This window comes from Nelumbo lutea, chromosome 8, assembly GCF_056320005.1.
Source record: "Nelumbo lutea isolate HS-2025 chromosome 8, American lotus-T2T, whole genome shotgun sequence".
Lineage (NCBI taxonomy): Eukaryota > Viridiplantae > Streptophyta > Magnoliopsida > Proteales > Nelumbonaceae > Nelumbo > Nelumbo lutea.
The window spans coordinates 337,439-358,538 of record NC_142691.1 but is presented as its reverse complement, the minus strand read 5'-3'; the positions used below and the strand labels follow the sequence as shown (position 1 = coordinate 358,538).

General features: G+C 42.0%; 1 protein-coding gene across 14 annotated transcripts in view; it reads left to right on the top strand.

Annotated features, from left to right (window-relative positions):
- The window catches only part of LOC148842059 (lysine-ketoglutarate reductase/saccharopine dehydrogenase bifunctional enzyme), a 179,571-nt gene that overhangs the window by 86,575 nt on the left and 71,896 nt on the right, over window positions 1-21,100 (top strand). For 4 of the 14 annotated variants that reach the window (XR_016103343.1, XR_016103342.1, XM_088958165.1 and 1 more), the window contains exon 11: window positions 20,851-20,909. The exons of the other annotated variants lie outside the window; for them this stretch is intronic. Coding sequence is in view for 2 of the 4 variants with exons in the window: in XM_088958165.1 (XP_088814291.1) it covers window positions 20,851-20,909 (59 nt within the window). In the remaining 2 variants the exon portion in view is untranslated. The remainder of the gene's footprint in view (window positions 1-20,850; window positions 20,910-21,100) is intronic. 14 annotated transcript variants of the gene reach the window in all.

Here is a 21,100-nt window from a genome sequence, read left to right as displayed (position 1 = left end):
TCCAAGACAGCCTTCAAAACCCATGACGACCACTATGAGTTTCTGGTTATGCCCTTTGGGCTAAACCAATGTGCTATCCACTTTTTAGGCATTCATGAATGACATATTACGGCCTTACCTCCGTTGATTCATCCTAGTATTCTTCGACGACATTTTGATTTATAGTAAGGATTGGGACACCCACCTCATCCATTTGCAGATCACACTCACCACATTGAGAGACAACCAACTCTATGCCGAGTGGTCCAAATGCTCTTTTGGACAAAACCAGATCCATTACTTGGGGCATATGGTAGCCACTGGAAAGGTCATGGTAGACCCTTACAAGGTGGAACTTATCCAAAACTGGCACAAACCCATCTTTGTTAAAGATCTAATAGGTTTCTTGGGGCTGACTGGTTACTATAGATGATTTATCAAGGGTTATGGACTCATCGCCACTCCCTTAACTCAGCTACTGAAAAAGGATGCATTCAGCTGGACAGAAGAAGGCTAACTAGCCTTTGATAGCCTCAAGTCCATGGTCACTACTCCACCTGTAGAGAAGATGGGCCGAATGGCCCATAGACTGTTTCTTATTTCTTTTCTTTATGTTCTTTGCTGTAATGGGCATCAACATGAGCCTTTCTTATGTTATGTCTTTTTAAATTATTGGCCCAGTTAAGGGCCTCTCTGTAAATTACTGAAATTAAGTTAATGAAAAGGAATTAGGGAGTAAGAGGAGATTAGATTCGAAAATCGTTCTCTGAACCCTTATTGTCACCACCTTCTTCTTCCTCTTCTCTCTTCTTTGTTTCTGCTGTTCTCTGTCACTTCCTTGCACCCTTTTTGAATAGTCCATTTATCTCAAAAGGCTGTTTTTCTTCTTGGTATCAAAGCGGACTCTTCTTTTCTCTCATTTCTCCTCCTTCCCTTACATAGTATGCATGGAGAACTGAATCAAATGAATAGTTAAAGAAATTTTTTCCAGCCTAGTTGTTTGTGGTTTTTGGAGAGGAGACTATCCTTGTCGTCACTTTGACAGTATCAAGTGTGTTGCCCGAAACCCTAATTAACTGGAGAAATCTGATTGCGGGCTCCACAGGGAGTTTGACCTTGGCACTCAGTGATTGAAAAACTTCTTGTTCTTCATCTTGAAGATCGATTCAAGTTGCTTGGTGTTTTGTGAAGTCTACAAGGTGCGGATGGATTTTTTCTGTTTCTCCCGGGTTTCGGGTGTGACGCAGATAACAGGTATGGCTGCATAGAGGTTGATGCAGATAACAGATTAGTTGAAGTTGTTAGAAGTTATTTTTGGAGTGTTTTAAGAAGATGGATCTTTCAGAAGTTGAAAACAAGCATGTTGCTGAATTTGGACAGGTTCCGGGGGCCTCTGTTGACTCTCTACTAGTGTGCTCTACTGGCTGTGACCACAGTCAACAATAGAGGCATGGTCACAATCAGTAAAAATTTATGTCTGCAATAGAGGCAAGTGGGGGTATATCTCCGGGAGCAAGAAGGCTCTCTTAGAAGGTGGTCCATCCTATGAAAAATGGATGCAAGAAAATTACACTGTAATCAGTCAACACTATTTATGGATGAATTCAGCAATGGAAATATGAGACAATGTTGCTGAAACCTATTCTCAGAAACTGAATGTAGCCAGGGCATACAAGCTGAGTGATGTGAAAAATTTAAGACAAGGGGAGAAATCTCTGGTTGTTTATTTCTCAATGTTAAAATCCCTTTGGCAAGAAATTGACTTGATGGGAATTGTTGCCTAGGAAAGTATTAATGATGCTGAAACCTACAGAAAACTAGTTGAGAGAAACAGGGTGTTTGAATTTTTGATGGGGCTAAATCTCGAGTATGACATCACAAAACAGAACATCTTATCCAAGGATAGTGTTTCATTGTCTCAGGCCTATGCCTTGTTAAGTAGTGAAGAAAGCAGGAGACTTGTCCAGGTTCAAGGGGTTGATCTTAATGACCACTTTGCTAACATGGGGCTGAAACCTAAGGGAACTACAGGAAGTCCAGGTGGTTCACGTAAGAAGGAAGTTATTTGTGAATACTGTAAGAAACCAAAGCATACAAAAGACAAGTGCTGGAAACTGCACCCAGAGCTTCTTCCCCTTTGGTTCCAAAAGAAGACTGATAATATGAAGACAGGAAGTGCCAATATTGTTGCTTGTCCAGATAATGAGAGATGCCTAACCGAAGAGAGGACTGCTAGTGAATGGTTAGCAGTTATGAAGGCAAAGTATGAGAAGTATGGAAGGATGATCAGTCAACTAGAGGGTGCTGCCTCCTCTTCCAACCCTCCGGGAAATTCAACCTCTTTTGCATTTGCTCATTCAGGTATACGGGCTTCTGCCAATCATGCAACTATCTCAGGTAATCGTAGGATCCCTTGGATTATTGATTCTGGTGCTTCTAACCATATGATTAGCCTCTCCACCTTGTTTATTTCTTATGATTTGCTTCCTGGTCGTGATAAAATCACCCTAGCCGATGGCTCTCTTGCTCCAATCTCTGGCAAGGGAACTATCAAGGCTACAAACTCTTTGTTACTTCCTTCTGGTCTTCATGTACCCAAACTAAATACAAATTTGTTATCTGTAAGCAACCTAACCAAGTCTTTGAATTGCAATGTAACATTTTTTCCTTCCTACTGTATTTTTTAGGATCTGGAGTCTCAGAAAGTGATTGGGAGTGGCCATGAGGCGAATGGAATATATCTGCTAGATACTCCTGGATAGAGACAAGGACAACTTGGGAAAGCAACCTTTGGATCTACATCTTCAGGGTCCGTCAGTCGTGTCATGTTATGTCATCTTTGTTTGGGTCATCTTTCTTTTACTGCATTGAGTCATTTATTCCTAGAACTATTTAAGGGAATTAATTTGTCCAGTCTTCATTGTGAGTCTTGTGAGTTGTCAAAATATTGTAGAAGCAGTTATTCTTTGAGTAATAAAAGATATTCTTCTCCATTCCATATTGTGCACTCTAATGTGTGGGGACCTTACCACTTACCCTCTATGGGTGGCTACAAATATTTTATCTTGTTCATCGATGATTTTTCACGATATGCTTGGATATTTTTTATGAAGTCCCATGATAAAGTTCCTAGACTTGTGAGGCAGTTCCATGAATTTGTTCTAACCCAATTTGATACTAGAATCAAAATTTTTAGATCTGACAATGCAAAAGAATATTTTGAGAGAAACCTAACATGTTATCTCATTGGTTTGGGGGTTATTCACCAAAGTTCCTGTGTTAGGACTCCAGAACAGAATGGAGTTACTGAAAGAAAAAACCTGCATATTGTTGAAGTTGCAAGAAGTATCCTGTTTGCCTCACATGTCCCTACAAGATTTTGGGGGGATGTTGTCCTCACTGCAACTTACCTAATCAACTGTATGCCATCCAGAGTGTTGGGTTTTAAGTTCCCTTTCAGTCTTCTTCATTTGGGCAATGACCTTTTTCCTATTCCACTCCGTGTCTTTGGCTGCACTTGTTATGTACACATTCCAATTACCTAGAGACATAAATTTGAGCCAAAAGCCCACAAGTGCATTTTCCTTGGTTATGCCTCCACACAAAAGGGTTATTGTTGCTTTGATCCAAAGTCCAGAACTTGGTATTTCTCAATGGATGTCACATTTGATGAGTCTTCTTCTTTCTATGATCCTTCTCAAGAGAGGCATTGTCCAAAGGGGGAGAATCTATCATAGTTGTTTGCTCTCCCCCTTCCTGTCCCAATTGAGTCTTCTTTTGAATCTCCTTCTACTTCAAATGAGTCAAGGGAGGAACAATCTTCTTTTGTTGCTTCTAACCCAATACCCAGGTCAGTGTTAGAAGCTCTTACTATTCCAGAATGGAGGGATGCTATGAGAACGGAAATTGATGCCCTGGATAAGAGTGACACTTGGGAAGTGGTTGATTTGCCTGAAGGGAAGGAACTAGTGGGCTGTAAGTGGGTTTTCACCATCAAATATCATGTTGATGGCACCATTGAAAGGTACAAAGCTAGGTTGGTTGCAAAAGGTTATACACAGACATATGGGATTGACTATCTGGAGACCTTTGCTCCTGTTGCAAAGATGACCTCTGTGAGAGTTCTGCACCATTGAAAGGTACAAAGCTAGGTTGGTTGCAAAAGGTTATACACAGACATATGGGATTGACTATTGTTAGTGGTGTTAGTGAAGGGGTATTTTGGTCTTTGCACTTGTTGAGAATGTTGATGTGTACTGTTATGTTAGTTCGAGTGCCTCTTACTTAAATAAGGGCACATAAGTCTTTTCCAATAAGTTAATAATATAATAACAGGTCTGGCCGAATCTAGGGATAACTTTTTCTCTAATTCGAACCAGACCTTCTCTCTTTTCTCTCTTCTTCTTTCCTCTCCTACTTCTACTTCTTGCTGTTCACTTTACTTTACAGTCAACGAACAAGACAGAATTCTAGGGCAGGTCGAACTTCAACATGGTATCAGAGCCACATTGAACAAATCAGACTTGCTAGAATTCTGTCTTCTGCGCGTTCGAACTAGGGTTTCTCTTGGGTTTTTCAGCTGTGAGTTGGAGACTGGGAAAAGGGTTGAAAAGGAGTGATCGCCCTCTTCCCTTGGAGGTTCCTATGTCTCCGATTGTGTCGTTGGTGATTGGTTCTTGTTGTTTCGAAGCCCTAATTAGGGCTGGTACGTGTGGTGTAGTGGTGTCTCAATCCTTCGTGTGGTTGGCCTTCAGGCGATGAGGTAAAGTTTCTTTTTATGCATATTTTCTGTTATGGAATACATGAGAGGTGTAGTACAATTCATATGATGGGTTTTCAGATTGCAGTATGCTAGGGTTTATTCTGGTTTGTGTGTGATTCGAAGGGCAATAGCGTCTACTTAATGGTGAAACTTCCGGTGGCTGTGGATTAGGGTTTGTGGTGTTACAAGTGTGGTTTTCAGCATTTAATATTGCTGAAATTAGTGTGCAGACTTCGGTGAGTAGGGTTTGTGGTGTTGCAGTTCTCAGCATTTATTACTGTTGAAATCAGTGTGCAGTTTTCGGTGAAGTGTTTGTGTGTAGTGTGCAGTGTTTTGTGCTCAGAATTCAGTGATAAGGGAGTTCGGCAATGGCAGAAAACAGTGATAGTAAACCTAGTGTCATGATATCTACTGACTACTTGAATGTCCAAATGACCTCCATTAAACTGAATGGAGAGAACTATGTCCCTTGGGCCAAGTCTGTAGAGGTTTTTCTGAAGGCAAAGAAGAAAGTGAAGCACATAAGAGAGGAGAAACCCCCCGCTAATTCTCAGGAGTATGAAGACTGAGAACAGGAAGATGCACAGATCATCACATGGTTGTGGAACAGTATGGAACCCAGAATCAGTGTGAACTTCATGTTTCTTGACACAGCCAAAGAGGTGTGGGATCATGCTAAGAAACTGTATTCAGGTCAGGATAATACCACTAGGGTATATCAACTGTATCAGGAATATTTCAATCTGCAACAGGGAAATCAGAGCCTTGAGGAGTACTATGCCAGTGTGAGAAATATCCGTAATGAGTTAAACGTCTATCATCCTCTCACTTATGATGTTTAAAGTTCAACAGCAACAGCGAGAACAGCTTGATGTGACACGGTTTCTGGTGGGGGTGAAGTCTGAGTATGAACCAGTACGAGCCCAGATACTAGGGGGATATGGTCTTCCATCTTTAGAGGAGGTGTTTACTCGTCTTTGGAGGGCTTCCATTGGATCTATGGATTCTAATGTCTCAGATAAATCAGCATTTGCAGTGTCGAGAGGGGTGGTAGAAGTGGGGTTCGAGGAGCCCAGCCCGGCAGGAGTGGTAGTGGTGGACCTACACATATCCGTGGTGGTGGTCGTACTGGAGGCAGAGATTCAGGGGGAGCTCGTGGTAGAGGACGTGACTCGGGTCCACGGAAGTGTACTCATTGTGGTTTGGATGGACATACTATTAACTACTGCTATGACTTACATGGTCCTCCCTCGACGTGGGCCAACCATGCCATGACTAGTGACACCAAATTCAGCTCTAGACAGGAGAACCGGGCAGCTGATCCGATGCCTTCTACTCCCTCAGATGGTCCAGACAAGGAGATGGTGAGTGTTCCTCGGGATGAGTGTGAAAGGTTTGTTCAATCCAAGTCGCAGCAGAACATAGCTACCTTTGCACACTCAGGTATTGTTTGGCATCCACACCCAACCCCTGGATTATTGACTTGGAACCTCCGATCACATGACGGGAACTCCAGGTGTGTTTTCATCTCTCACCCATTGCTCAACATCACAATCTGTTACCCTTGCTAATGGCTCCACATCATTTATCTGTGGTGTTAGTAATGTTGACCTAGACCCTGTATCCCTATCCTCTGTTTTATTTGTACCTAAGCTTCCATTTAATCTTATGTCTATTAGTAGGCTGACCAAGTCCCTTAAGTGCTCCATCACATTTTACCACTCTATGTGTGTTTTCAGGATCTCAAGACGGGGATGAAGATTGGTGGAGGGCATGAAGCCGGTGGACTGTATTATCTTGATTGTGGTGGAAGAACATCAATGGCCCTTCAGTCATCCATTTCTCATCTCCAGTGGCATTGTAGATTTGGTCATCCTTCGCTGAAAGTGTTGCAGTCCTTAGTCCTTTCATTGAGTCAACTTTCTGTTTTAGATTGTGAGTCATGTTAATTTGGGAAACACCATCGTGTTCCCTTTCGTTCTAGGGTCGATAACCGTGTGTCGAGTCTTTTTTCTTTAATTCATTCAAATGTGTGGGGTCCTTATAAAGTGATGTCATATAATGGATATAGATATTTTGTTATTTTTGTTGATGGCTGTTCAAGAATGACGTGGCTCTATTTAATGAAAGAAAGAAGTGAATTATTTGCCATATTCCAGAAATTTTATGCTGAGATCCGCAATCAATTTGGTGTTCACATCAAAATTTTCCGTTCTGATAATGGTCGTGAATACTTTGTCTTCATCTTTTCAAGAATACTTGGACCAACATGGCATTATACACCAAACTTCCTGTGCCTACACTCCGCAACAAAATGGGGTTGTTGAGAGAAAGAACCGACATCTTGTAGAAACGGCACGCTCCCTCATGCACCGCATGAATGTTCCTAAAACCTTTTGGAGCGATGCAATGCTCACCTCTTGTTTCTTAATTAATCGGATGCCCACGTCTATTCTTGATGGCCGTTCTCCTTTTAGTGTCTTATTCCCCAACATGTCTCTGTTTCTGCTTCCTCCTCGGGTATTTGGTTGTGTCTGCTTCGTTCATAATCTGGGTCCCGGGACTGACAAGTTAGATGCACGTTCCCTAAAGTGTATCTTCCCTGGCTATTGCCGAACTCAGAAAGGGTAGAAGTGTTATCATCCCAGTTCTTGTCGTTCCTTGGTATGTGCTGATGTTACATTCTTCGAGTCTACTCCGTTCTTCGTGGGGTCCGGTGATGCTGCTTCCTTCACATCACCACCTCCTCTTCCTCTTCCTCTTCCTGTGGCTGATCCACCTCCTTTGGTTCCAGTCATGCTTACGTCCTTGCCTCCGGTGCCACCGTCTGTTGACCGTCCACCCATCCGTCACGTGTATACACATCGCCCGCGTGTACCGGCTGCAACTCCTCCGACTTCATCACCGCCGACAGATCCAGCTCCAGCTCCGACACCAGCTTCCGACCTAGATGTTCCTATTGCCTTCCGGAAAGGTAAACATACCTGCACCCTTCACCCTATTTCCAATTTTGTTTCACTTACTTACCTCTCCGCCTCCCATTGCCAGTTCATCTCTTTGTTATCCTCCGTGGTTATTCCTAAGGATGTGTAGGAAGCCCTTACCTCTCCAGAGTGGTGTCGTGCTATGGAAAAAGAGCTCTTTGCTCTGCATCATAATCACACTTGGGACCTCACCGCTCTTCCTCCTGGGAAGCAGGCTGTTGGTTGTAAGTGGGTGTATAGTGTTAAGTATTTGCCAGATGGTCGTGTTGAGCGCCTGAAGGCGCGGCTGGTTGCCAAAGGGTACTCCCAAACCTATGGCATTGACTACACAGAGACATTCTCCCCGGTTGCTAAGATAGGGTCAGTTCGTGTCGTCATCTCCCTTGCAGCTATGTATGATTGGCCTCTACATCGGCTAGATATCAAAAATGCCTTTTTGCATGGTGATTTGCTCGAGGAGGTTTACATGGAGCAACCACCAGGGTTTGTTGCTCAGGGGGAGGATGGTAAGGTATGCAGACTTAAGAAGGCTATATATGGACTTAAACAGTCCCCTCGAGCATGGTTTGGTAGGTTTAATGAGGTGGTCAAGAAGTTTGGTATGAAACAGTGCCAAGTTGATCATTCTGTCTTCAGTCTTGACTCTTCGGTAGGCAAAATAATATTGGTGGTGTATGTGGATGATATCGTTGTGACTGGAAATGATAAAATGGGCATTGACAGATTAAAGGCATTCCTACAGGAACACTTTCAGACAAAGGACCTTGGCAAGTTGAAATACTTTTTGGGCATAGAGGTAGCAAGATCTAAGCATGGCATTAATTTGTGTAAGAGGAAATATGTGCTTGATTTACTGGAAGAAACAGGGTTGTTGGGTACTAAACCGACTGAGACACCTATGGAAACAAATACGAGGCTGAGCAGTGATATAGGTGAAGTATTTGAAGACCCTGGCAGATACCGACGACTTGTAGGCAAACTAAACTATCTAACCATTACTAGGCCTGATATTTCATTTGCGGTTAGTGTGGTGAGTCTGTTCATGCAGAAACCTTTGGTCCCACATTAGAATGTAGTGCTAAGGATTGTGAGGTATCTAATTGGGCAGGTTCTATGTCTGATAGACGATCTACCACAGGCTATTGCACCTTTCTGAGGGGTAACCTGGTAACATGGAAAAGTAAGAAGCAAACAGTTGTGGCAAGAAGCAGTGTAGAAGCAAAATATAGGGCCATGGCACATACTGCTTGTGAATTAGTGTGGCTAAGGAACCTTCTACAGGAGATAGGATATGACATCAGTACTCCAATGAAGCTCTATTGTGACAATCGGGCAACGGTTCATATCTCTTCCAATCCGGTGTTTCATGAAAGAACCAAGCACATCGAAGTTGATTGTCATTTTGTGAGAGAGAAGGTGCTGAATGGAGTGATAGAAACTGCATATGTTAGTACGGGAAACCAGTGGGCAGACTTGTTTACAAAAGGTTTGAGTTGGGGGAGAGTGGACTACATATGTAACAAGCTGGGATTATATGATATATACTCACCAACTTGAGGGGGAGTGTTAGTGGTGTTAGTGAAGGGGTATTTTGGTCTTTGCACTTGTTGAGAATGTTGATGTGTACTGTTATGTTAGTTCGAGTGCCTCTTACTTAAATAAGGGCACTTAAGTCTTTTCCAATAAGTTAATAATATGATAACAGGTCTGGCCGAATCTAGGAAAAATATTTTTTTCCTCTAATTCGAACCAGACCTTCTCTCTTCTTCTTTCCTCTCCTACTTCTTCTTCTTGTTGTTCACTTTACTTTACAGTCAACGAACAAGACAAAATTCTAGGGCAGGTCGAACTTCAACAAGTCTAACTACTATAATTCCTTAATTATCTACACTAATCAAAGCTTAACTTGTGACCAATTTGGGAACATACAATTTTTTTAGGAAAAGAGCACATCCAAGAAGTCCTTAGAGAATGTTGAATAGTCTTCTTTGATCAGAATTTTATGGTTGTTGATGGTTGTAATGGCTTTTTGAAGGAATAACAGAGAAAATAGGGAGAGGAAGAAGAGAGAAAAATACCTGGAATCACTCACACAAGGTGCCTAGAATCACTCCAGGGCACAGGAATCACTCACCATAGTTAGCATAAGCTGAAGAAAACTTAATATATTTCATTGCTCTGTGTAAAATGTCCATACATATTTAAAGACTCTAAACTCATAATAATCCTAGGAGTCAAACTATTAGACTTGTTGAGTGGGCCGGTTTGTTTTGTTGAGTGGCCCGGTTTGTCTTTAGTTTGTTTTTATTTAATTAGGAAGTTGTTGGGCCTTCGGCCCATTAGTTTTTTTATTTTTTAAAGTTGTGACTATTCAGTTTTAGTAGCCGCCCTACTAAGGGCATCCTTGTAATATCTCATCTTTAAGTTAAATATAAATATAATGAGGGGCTGGCGGCTAGGGTTAACTTTTTCATAACTCTAGTTGACCTCCTACTCTTTTCTTCTTCTCCTTCCTTCTCTACTGCTGAAATATTCACCTTCCCCCTCTTTCTCTCACAAGAAGCTTGACTGAATAAGCAAATAGTGATTTCTACTTGGTATCAGAGCAGGTTGAAGGTTCTTGAAGTTGTTCTCTCATGCAGCCCTAGATCGGCCGACTGCATGGTGATTTAAGAGGCTGATCGAAGCTCTCAGGTAAGCCCAGTTTTTGGATTTTCTTGATGGATCTGTGTGCCTTGTAGCTGGTCTAGGGTTTCTCATCAGAATCAGGAAAAATTGGAGAAAGGAGAAGAGTCTTGTTTTTCTGGACTCTTCAATTTTGACCTAGGAAGTGGCGCCCTAGTTTTTTAGGGTTCCTTGGAGTTTTTTGTAAGGGGCGATTCAAGTTCCACGAGGTTTGGAGGCTTCTAGAGAGGGCAGTTGTCTTTTCTCTCTCTTCTCCCATCCCACAGAAAAGGAATCTTTTGTGGGAAGAAAGCCCAGGACACCAAGAAAGTGTTGTTGGTTCCAAAAGGTGTCTTGTTTGATCTTGCTGCATTTTTTAGTTATTTTCTTTACCTTTGTTGAGAAGCATGGAGGGCCATAGAGTTGAAAATAAGCCCAGGAATGAAATGGGACCAGTGGGAGGGGGTGTTGGAGACCCCTTCGGGGCTGGAACCATTACTACAGTTAGGTTGGATGGTGCAAACTACTTGAAATGGTCACAACCTGCAAAGATGGCCAATGGGGCTCGTGGGAAATTAGGGTATATCACTGGTGAAGAGGTGAAACCCGAAACTAGTAACTCCCGGTGGGTGCAGGAAAATTATATGGTGATGACTTGGTTGTGTAATTCCATGTTGCCACATATAAGTAAAAATTTCTTATGGGCAAACACTGCTAAGGAAATATGGTTGTGTAATTCCATGTTGCCACTTGATGTGTACTGTTATGTTAGTTCGAGTGCCTCTTACTTAAATAAGGGCACATAAGTCTTTTCCAATAAGTTAATAATATAATAACAAGTCTGGCCGAATCTAGGGATAACTTTTTCTCTAATTTGAACCAAACCTTCTCTCTTTTCTCTCTTCTTCTTTCCTCTCCTACTTCTACTTCTTGCTGTTCACTTTACTTTACAATCAACGAACAAGACAGAATTCTAGGGCAGGTTGAACTTCAACAACTATCTAGAGACCTTTGCTCCTGTTGCAAAAATGACCTCTGTGAGGGTTCTGCTATCTATGGATGCACATTCAGATTGACCACTTTACCAGGTGGATGTAAAAAATGCATTCCTAAATGGAGAGTTACATCAGGAGGTCTATATGTCTCTTGCTCCGGGGATGTATGACATAGATACGGAAGGAAAAGTATGCAAGCTGAAAAAATCTCTTTATGGACTTAAACAATCACCTAGGGCATGGTTTGAAAGGTTTAGGGCTGCCCTTGTTAACTTTGGCTATATACAGACTTAGTCTGATCATACCCTCTTTGTGACGAGGAGAGTCTCTTTGGCAGTATATCTTATTGTCTATGTTGATCATATAGTTGTGACTGGTAATGATATAACAGGGATTAATGATCTTAAATCTTTCCTTCATATAGAGTTTGAGATCAAAGATCTGGGGGAATTGAGATATTTTGTTGTCATTGAAGTTGCTCGATCTAAGGATAGGAACCTTATCTCTCAATGAAAGTATGCGCTTGACTTGCTCACCGAAACAGGGAAGATGGGTGCTAGACCAGTTGCTACTCCTATTGATATGAGTCATAAACTTTCTGCCTCAAATGGGGTATTGTTGAAAGATAAGGGAGTCTTCTAGAGGTTATTTGGGAAACTACTCTATCTATGCATGACTTGGCCAGACATTGTATATGTTGTCAGCTGCATTAGTGAGTTCATGCATGCTCCCAGGGACACATGGCACCAGTAGAACGAATTCTGTGTTATTTAAAGGGTTCTCCTGGAAAAGGGAATTCTATTTGCAAAGCATGGTCATATGAAACTGGAAGCTTACATAGATGCTGATTGGGCTGGAAACATTGGTGATAAAAGATAAACTTTTGGGTACTATAGCCTGGTGGTAGGTAATATTGTTTCTTGGAGAAGCAAGAAACAATCAGTTGTTGCTAGATCTTCAGCCGAAGCTGAATACAGAGCCATGGCTCATGGAGTTTTTGAGCTATTGTGGCTTCGATCCTTGATGGAGGAACTGGGTATTGAGTATAATAAGCCATTAATGTTATATTGTGATAATCAAGCTTCCATCAACATTGCTCACAATCCAGTGCAACATGACAAAACCAAACATATTGAAGTTGATAGACATTTTATTCGAGAAAGAGTGGCTTCTGGAGAAGTTTGTCTACCATTTATCTCTTCTGAATGACAGTTAGTTGATTTCCTTACCAAGGGCATCTCCAAGGCTAAACTTTAGCATGATACTAGCAAGCTTGGCATGATTGACATCTATGCTCAACTTGAGGGGGAGTGTAGAGAAGATGGGCCGAATGGCCCATAGACTGTTTCTTATTTCTTTTCTTTATGTTCTTTGTTGTAATGGGCCTCAACATAGGCCTTTCTTATGTTATGTCTTTTTAAATTATTTGCCCAATTAAGGGCCTCTTTGTAAATTACTGAAATTAAGTTAATGAAAAGGAATTAGGGAGTAAGAGGAGATTAGATTCGAAAATCTCTCTCTGAACCCTTATTGCTGTCACCTTCTTCTTCCTCTTTTCTCTTCTCTCTTCTTTGTTTCTGCTGTTCTGTCACTTTTCTGCACCCTTTTGAATAGTCCATTTATCTCAGAAGGCTGTTTTTCTTCACCGATGTTAGTCCTTCTAGATTTCTCTCAGCCATTTGAGCTAAGAGGTGATGCCAATAGAGTTTGTTAGAGTTCACAGAACAAGGGTATTTTGGTCATTTGGGTGTATCTGTGTGAGAGTGAAAGGTCTGTTTTATTCAGGTCCAAGTTGTGTGTCCCATCACTTATGAGGGGCAATATAGTCTTTCTTGTAACCAAACTTATTTTGAGATAAATACAAGTGGGTCGACTAGAGAGAACTGATTTTCCTCATCTGGCTGAACCCTTCTTCTCCTTCTCTACTTTAACCTAGAATCCAATAGGGATTTTACATGGTATCAGAGCAATAAAACCTAGTTCTCTTTTCCTCTTTTTTCTTTTTTTCTCACTGTTTTTCTTCTTTCTGTGTTTGCCGCCAACCAGTCCAGCCCTCTTTGATTTTCTTCTAGCCTGAGTTGCAGCTCATCAAGAGGCCAAAAAAGGAGTGGTCGTTTTGTGGTTTTGGAGGTGAGTATGCCTCCAGTTACTGTGGTGGTGGTCGTTGAGGTGGTGTACTAGAAGCCCTCTATTCTGTGATACGAAGAGGGCTGTTTGTGGACAGGTATGAACAATTTTGTTTTTCGCCAAGTAGTGGACTGTAGATGCTGTGCTTTGGTTCAATTTTTTTTTTTTTTTGTGGAGGTATGAAGTGACTAGTATGCTGTGGTGTGTGTTCTCCTCTGTTTATACCTCGTATGTGTGTTGAAAGTAGTTGTTTTTGGCTGCTGAAGTTCACGACAGCAGTGGTGTGGTGGTGGTGTACTGTGTTGAATGGTGTGTAGATGTTTCTGAATAGTTGAAAGTAAACTCTTGTGCTGTGTAGTGGTGTTCATACTTTCTTGTGAGGAGAGCAGATTTAGTTAAAAATGTCATCAACCGGAGATGGTAGTGACAACAAAACTGGAGTTATGACCTCTCCAGATTATCCGAATGTTCAAATGACATCCATTAAGCTGAATGGTGAGAACTATGCCTTGGGCCAAGTCGGTGGAGGTGTTCTTGAAGGCCAAGAAGAAAGTGAAGCATGTGAGAGAGGAAAAGCCTTCCTCTGACTCTCTAGGGTTTAGTGACTGGGAGTAGGAGGATGCTCAAATTATGACATGGTTGTGGAATAGCATGGAACCAAAAATCAATGTGAACTTTATGTTCCTAGATACAGCTAAAGAGATCTAGGATCATGCTAAGAAACTGTATTTCGGGCAAGACAATACAGCTAGGGAGTATCAGATGTACCAAGAGTACTTCAATCTGAAGCAAGGCAGCCAGAGCTTGGAAGAAAATTATGCAAGTTTGAGGAACATCAGAAATGGGCTTAATGTGTATCATCCCCTAACACCGGATGTTCAGGTTCAGCAACAACAACGTGAGCAACTTGATGTGACTAGATTTCTGGTAGGTTTGAAGGCTGAATATGAACCTGTCCGTGCACAAATACTGGGAGGGTCTGCTCTTCCCTCACTTGAAGAAATGTTTGCCTGTCTTAGGAGGACATCTATTGAGTCTGCAGATCATTCTTCTCTCTCAGACAGATCTGGTTTGGTGGTAGCTAGAGGTGGAGGTCGTGGAAATAGAAGTGGTGGTAGTGGTGGCCGTGGACTTCCAAGAAACCGAGGTGGTCCCATGTTTAATCGTGCTGGTGGCCAGAGTGGAGGTCGAGACTCAGGGGGAGGTCGTCGTAAAGGAAGAAGTAATGCTCCTAGGAAGTGTACTTACTGTGGATTAGAGGGGCACACTGTTAATTTCTGCTATGATTTACATGGTCCACCTAACACTTGGGCTAACCATGCTATGACTAGGGGCAGTGGTACGGTTAGTGAAAATCTGCAAACAGATAAGATTCCCTCCACATCTACTGGTGCTTCTAGGAAGGAGATGGTGAGTGTACCTCGTGCAGTATATGAGCAGTTCCTTCAGACATGTTCTCAGCAGAACACAACTACCCTTGCCCATTCAGGTATGGCTTGCTAGCTTCCAAGCCTTCACACTGGATCATTGACTCCGGAGCCTCGGACCATATGTTTGGGACTCCAAATGTATTCTCTTCTCTTTCTCAATCCTCCACATCTCAAACAGTTACTCTTGCTAATGGTTCTACATCTCCCATTTGTGGTGTTGGTGATGTTGATCTCTCCTCCTTATCCTTATCATTTGTTTTATATGTACCTAAGTTCTCTTTTAACCTTATGTCTGTTAGTAAATTAACCAAGTCACTTAATTGTTCCATAACCTTTTATCCCTCTTCTTGTGTGTTTCAGGATCTCAAGACGGGGATGAAGATTGGTGGAGGGCATGAGGCAGGTGGATTGTATTACCTTGATGGTGGTAGCCCTCCAGTAGCCTTTCAGTCGTCTCTTACTCCTCTTCAATGGCATTGCAGACTTGGTCATCCTTCTCTCAAAACTTTCAAGTTGCTAGTTCCTTCTTTGAGTCATCTTTCATTGTTGGATTGTGAATCGTGTCAGCTTGGGAAACATCATAGAGTCTCTTTCAGTCCAAGAGTTGATAGTCGTGTTTTGAGTCCTTTTTCTTTAGTTCATTCTGATGTTTGGGGTCCAATCAAAGTGATGTCATACAATCGCTATAAGTAGTTTGTAGTTTTTGTTGATGACTTTTCAAGAATGACATGGATTTATCTTATGAAAGATCGCAGTGAATTGTTCTCCATTTTTTCAGAAATTTTATGCCGAAATATGTACACAGTTTGGTGTTCATATTAAAATTCTTCGCTTCGATAATGCAAAAGACTACATCTCAACACCATTTCAACAATACTTAGAGCACCATGGGATAATTCATCAAACCTCGTGTTCCTACACCCCACAACAGAACGGTGTAGCTGAACGCAAAAATCGACATCTCCTTGAAACTGCTTGGTCTATGATGCTTAATATGAATGTCCCAAAGCGTTTTTGGAGTGATGTTGTCCTCACATCATATTTTCTCATCAATCGGATGCCCATGTCCATCCTTGGAAGTCAATCCCCCTTCTCCGTGTTGTTTCCCACCTTGTCCCCGTTTCCTCTTACCCCGAGAGTCTTTGGGTGTGTTTGCTTTGTTCAAAATTTGGGTCCTGGTTTAGACAAGTTAGATGCACGAGCTACTAAGTTTATCTTCCTTGGATACTCCAGGACTCAGAAAGGGTATAAGTTCTATAACACTAACTCCCATAAGTCATTTGTGTGCTTTGATTTCACCTTCTTTGAATCGGTTCCTTTTTTCTCGGACACCGTGGTTCTTTCTCCTCCCCCTATAGTTCCTCTTCCTGTCCCTGTTGAGGATCCTCTTCCTGTGGTTCCCATTCCAGTTGCAGTTCCCCCTGTAGTTCCTCCTCCCGTGCCAGTTACTACTGAGAGGCTACCAATCAGACAAGTGTATACTCATAGAAGCGCATCGGCCCCTTCTCCAATCCAGCCCTCGTCGACAGATCCTATGGTTGCTTCTTCTCTCTCGAACCTTGATCTTCCTATTTCCCTGCAGAAAGGTAAACTTACTTGTACTTCTCATCCTATTTCCCACTATGTTTTCGTTGCTCACCTTTCTGCTTATCGCAACTTTATATCATTGCTATCATATGTTTCCATTCCCAAGACTGTCCAGGAAGCCCTTACCTCCCCAGGGTGGCGACAAGCAATGGAAGAGGAACTATTTGCTCTACAACACAACCACACGTGGGAATTCACTGCTCTTCCTCCTAGTAAGCATGTTGTTGGGTGTAAGTGGGTCTACACAATGAAGCATCTCCCAGATGGCAGTGTGGAACGATTGAAGGCCAAGTTAGTGGCCAAGGGCTATTCTTAGTTGTATGGTGTGGACTATATGGAGACATTTTCTCCTGTAGCTAAAATTGGTTCAGTTCAGGTGCTGATTTCCTTAGCTACTATGTATGACTGGCCTCTTTTGTAACTAGACATTCAAAATGCCTTCTTGCATGGTGATCTCATTGAGGATGTGTATATGGAGCAACCGCTAGGGTTTGTTGCTCAGGGGGAGGATGGTAAGGTTTGTAGACTGAAACAAACCGCTAGGTTTGTTGCTCATTGAGGAAGGCAATTTATGGCTCCACGAGCATGATTTGGGTAAGCTGAAGTACTTCTTGGGAATAGAAGTTGTAAGGTTAAGACATGGAATTAACTTATGTCAAAGAAAATATGTTCTTGACCTACTTGAACAAACAGGATTGTTAGGTGCTAAACCAGCAGACTCCTATGGAACTGAATGTCAACTTGAGTGTTGATGCAGGTGAGGAGTTTGATGATCCTGGAAGATACAGGAGGTTGGTGGGAAAGTTGAATTATCTGACCATTACCCGACCAGATATATCATTTGCTATGAGTATGGTGTGTTAGTTTATGCAACATCCTCGGATTCCTCATTGTGAAGCAGTTCTAAGGATTGTTAGGTACCTGAAGGGTGCTCCAGGCCATGGTTTGCTATATAAAAGTGGAGGGCCCCTTGAGATAGTTGGGTATACAAATGCTTATTGGGTTGGTTTTGTATCAGACAGGAGATCAACTACAGGGTATTGTACCTTCCTTGGTGGCAATCTTGTAACTTGGAAGAGCAAGAAACAAACAGTGGTGGCAAGAAGTAGTGCAGTAGCTGAGTATAGAGCTATGGCTCATACCACATGTGAACTGGTATGGTTGAGGAACTTACTACAAGAGATGGGGTTCTCAATTGACAAACCCATGAGACTACCGTGATAACCAAGAAGTTGTTCACATCTCTTCCAATACAGTCTTCCATGAGAGAACCAAGCATATCGAGGATGATTGTCACTTTGTAAGAGAGAAAGTGATTGGTGGAGTGATAACCACATCTCATGGGAGCTTGGGAAATCAGTGGGCATATCTCTTTACAAAGGGATTGTCTTGAGGCAGAGTAGATTATATTTGTGACAAGTTGGGACTATATGACATATACTCTCCAGCTTGAGGGGGAGTGTTAGAGTTCACAAAATAGGGGTATTTTGGTCATTTGGATGTATCTGTGTGAGAGTGAAAGGTCTGTTTTATTCAGGTCTAAGTTGTGTGTCCCATCACTTATGAGGGGCAATATAGTCTTTCTTGTAACCGAACTTATTTTGAGATAAATACAAGTGGGTCGACTAGAGAGGACTGATTTTCCTCATCTAGCCGAACCCTTCTTCTCCTCCTCCTTCTTCTTCTTCTTCTTCTCTTCTTCTTCCTTCTCTTCTTCTCTACTTTAACCTAGAATCCAATAGGGATTTTACAGAGTTGTTGATGCGTTGTCTCGGGTTGAAAGCCTAGCCCAACTTACATGTTCAGATACCATTTCCCCTCTCATTGAGGCCTTACACTAGGAAGCCCAACAAGACCCACAATACAACAAGATCCAACCCAGGCTCCGAGGTATGCCATGAATGGGCTTGATCTCTTCTTCAAGGGAAAGTTTGTGGTGGCCCAGAACTTGGCCCACAAGAGGAAACTGTTGAAGCTCTTCTATGATTTCTCCTTAGGGGGTACTCGGGGATCCTGTGTACTCTCAAGTGCTTGGGTAGCCACTATTACTGGGTCGGGATGTGTCGTGAGGTCTAGCAATATGTACAGGAGTGAACTATCTGTCAGCAAAATAAATACCTTGCTCAAGCTCCAGTAGGATTGCTTCGACCCCTCAAGATTCCTGAGCAGGTTTGGGAGGATGTATCAATGGACTTCATTTTTGGGCTCCTTCCACTAGCAAGTCAGTTATCATGGTCACAGTTATCATGGTCGCCCCGCCTCACCCCTACTCGACAGCAATGATCGTAGAGGTATTTATCGAGGATATCACCAAACTACATGGGATTCCCAAGTCCATTGTATCAGATCGGGACCCCACCTTCCTCGTCAATTTTTGGAAGGAATTCTTCAAACTACTGGCAACTCAACTGCACCAGTCCACCAGCTACAACTCGCAAACAAACAGGCAGACCGAAGTGCTTAATCGATGTTTGGAGACCTACCTTAGGTGCTTTTCAGGAAACAAGCCAAGGCAATGGATATAACACAACCTTCTAGTCGGAAATGGGTATGACACCTTTCAAGGCCCTAAGGTTATGTGTGGTTTGAAGGAAAAAAGGTAGGGAAAGGAAGGGAAAGACAGGAGAACCTATACAAGGTTTGTAAACGTTTCCCTACCTTTCTCTTCCTTTCCCTCCATTTTCCTTCAAACCAAACATAGCCTCAATGATCGTGATCCCCCATCTACCCTTCCCTATGAATATGGCATTACCAAGGTAGCCGAGGTAGAAACCCAATTAATGGATAGGGATGAAGTAATTCAACTTTTAAAGAACAATCTGGCAAGGGCCCAACACAAGATGAAGACCCAATATGACGCCCGCCATTGCCCGCTAGAATACCAAGTGGTGATTTTGCCTACTTGAAGTTACACCCTTACAAGAAGATCTCAGTGGTCAGACGAGTTTGGTACAAGCTCGCACCTAGGTACTATGGGCCATTCTAAATTCTGGAAAGGATTGGGCCTATGGCCTATCGTTTGGAGCTGCCAGCGGCCTCTAAAATCCACCTAGTGTTCCACATTACCCTCCTCGAGAAGGCCATTGGGTAGCATAGTAGTGTAACAACCACATTTCCACGTTTCTCAAAAGAAGATGACTTAGAGACATAGCCCACCAAGATTGTTGATTTTCGTTTGGTTGGAACAAGGACACCAAACCATTCCTGAAGCCAAGGTGGAATGGATCGGGCTACCACCTAAAGATGCTACGTGGGAGCATGGTTTAAAATGTCCCTAATTTCCCTAATATTTCCACGACATATTTCCATTTTCATGGGTAGCGACAGGAAATTTTACTAGAATTGACATTTCCCCAATGAAGACTACCAACAGTATGTGGAGTACAAGGGAGAGTTTCCATGACATATTTCCATTTCCACTTCCATGGGTAGCAACATGAAATTCTACTACAATTGACATATTCCCCAATGAACACTACCGGTACTATGTGGAATACAAGAGATAGTATTATAACATAAGTTGGTAACAAATATTGTAGGTATGTAAAGTAACAAGTTATTGTCCACCAAACTTACATGATTACCACTTTGAACTAGCTCAATATTCATTTCAAACATGAAGTCAAATATTTGTTTTGTTTGTGTAATAGATTATTTGGTTGATCTATTACAACCATTTGCATTTTTTATGAGTTTAAATTTTGCTTTAAGCCTTTAACTCATTCTATCTTGAAGTCTAATAAGATTTACAGGGCAACTTCATAACATATTTTTTTTGTCTATAACCTTATTTTCTTAGCTTTGTTTAATGATTTGGAACAAGATAATAATTTAAAAAGGTGTGTCTATGCTTCTTCTATCATTTCATAAAATATCATTCTATATTCTGCATATTTTACAATGTTTCCACCATGTCTATATTTTTTACAATATTTCCATACGATACTTCTGCCATTTCCGACATGTTTCTTATATTTGGGTGACTGACATTTCCACCAACATCGACATTTTAAACCTTGCATGGTAGCCCTACTTACATCTTCATAACAAATTTCCTAACATGGACCTTGAGGGCAAGGTCCCTCCCCACACAGAAGTTCATTAGCAGGAATAAAAACAAGGCCATGTCAGGCGATCTGGTGTCAGAGACGGTTGTGACAACACATGATTGAGATCATTTGGCATGATTACATCTTCATGGTTTATATATATAGTTTTGGTCTGTAATAGAGATTATGGAATTACAGAACCTGATTTCTCTTACCTTCTCTGGTTTTTCCTTCATTTTCCTCTATCCCCCTCTCTATATTTCTCTATTTCAGGAGGTTAAGTCTCCCTCGAAGAGACTTCCAAGATGGCGGTTCCACCAGCATCATTTAAGGTAGAGTCACTCACCCAAAGATCCTCCTAAAACAGGATTTTAGTCCTTGAGTAAGAAGAATACCTAATTGGATTAAGGAAAAGAGGGGGTACCACATGAGTAGATGTCTAGGGAGAGGCCAAGGTAGCTCTGTTTGACACACCAGCATCCCAGCCTTTTTTTTTTTGGTGAATAACATCCCAGCCATTTTG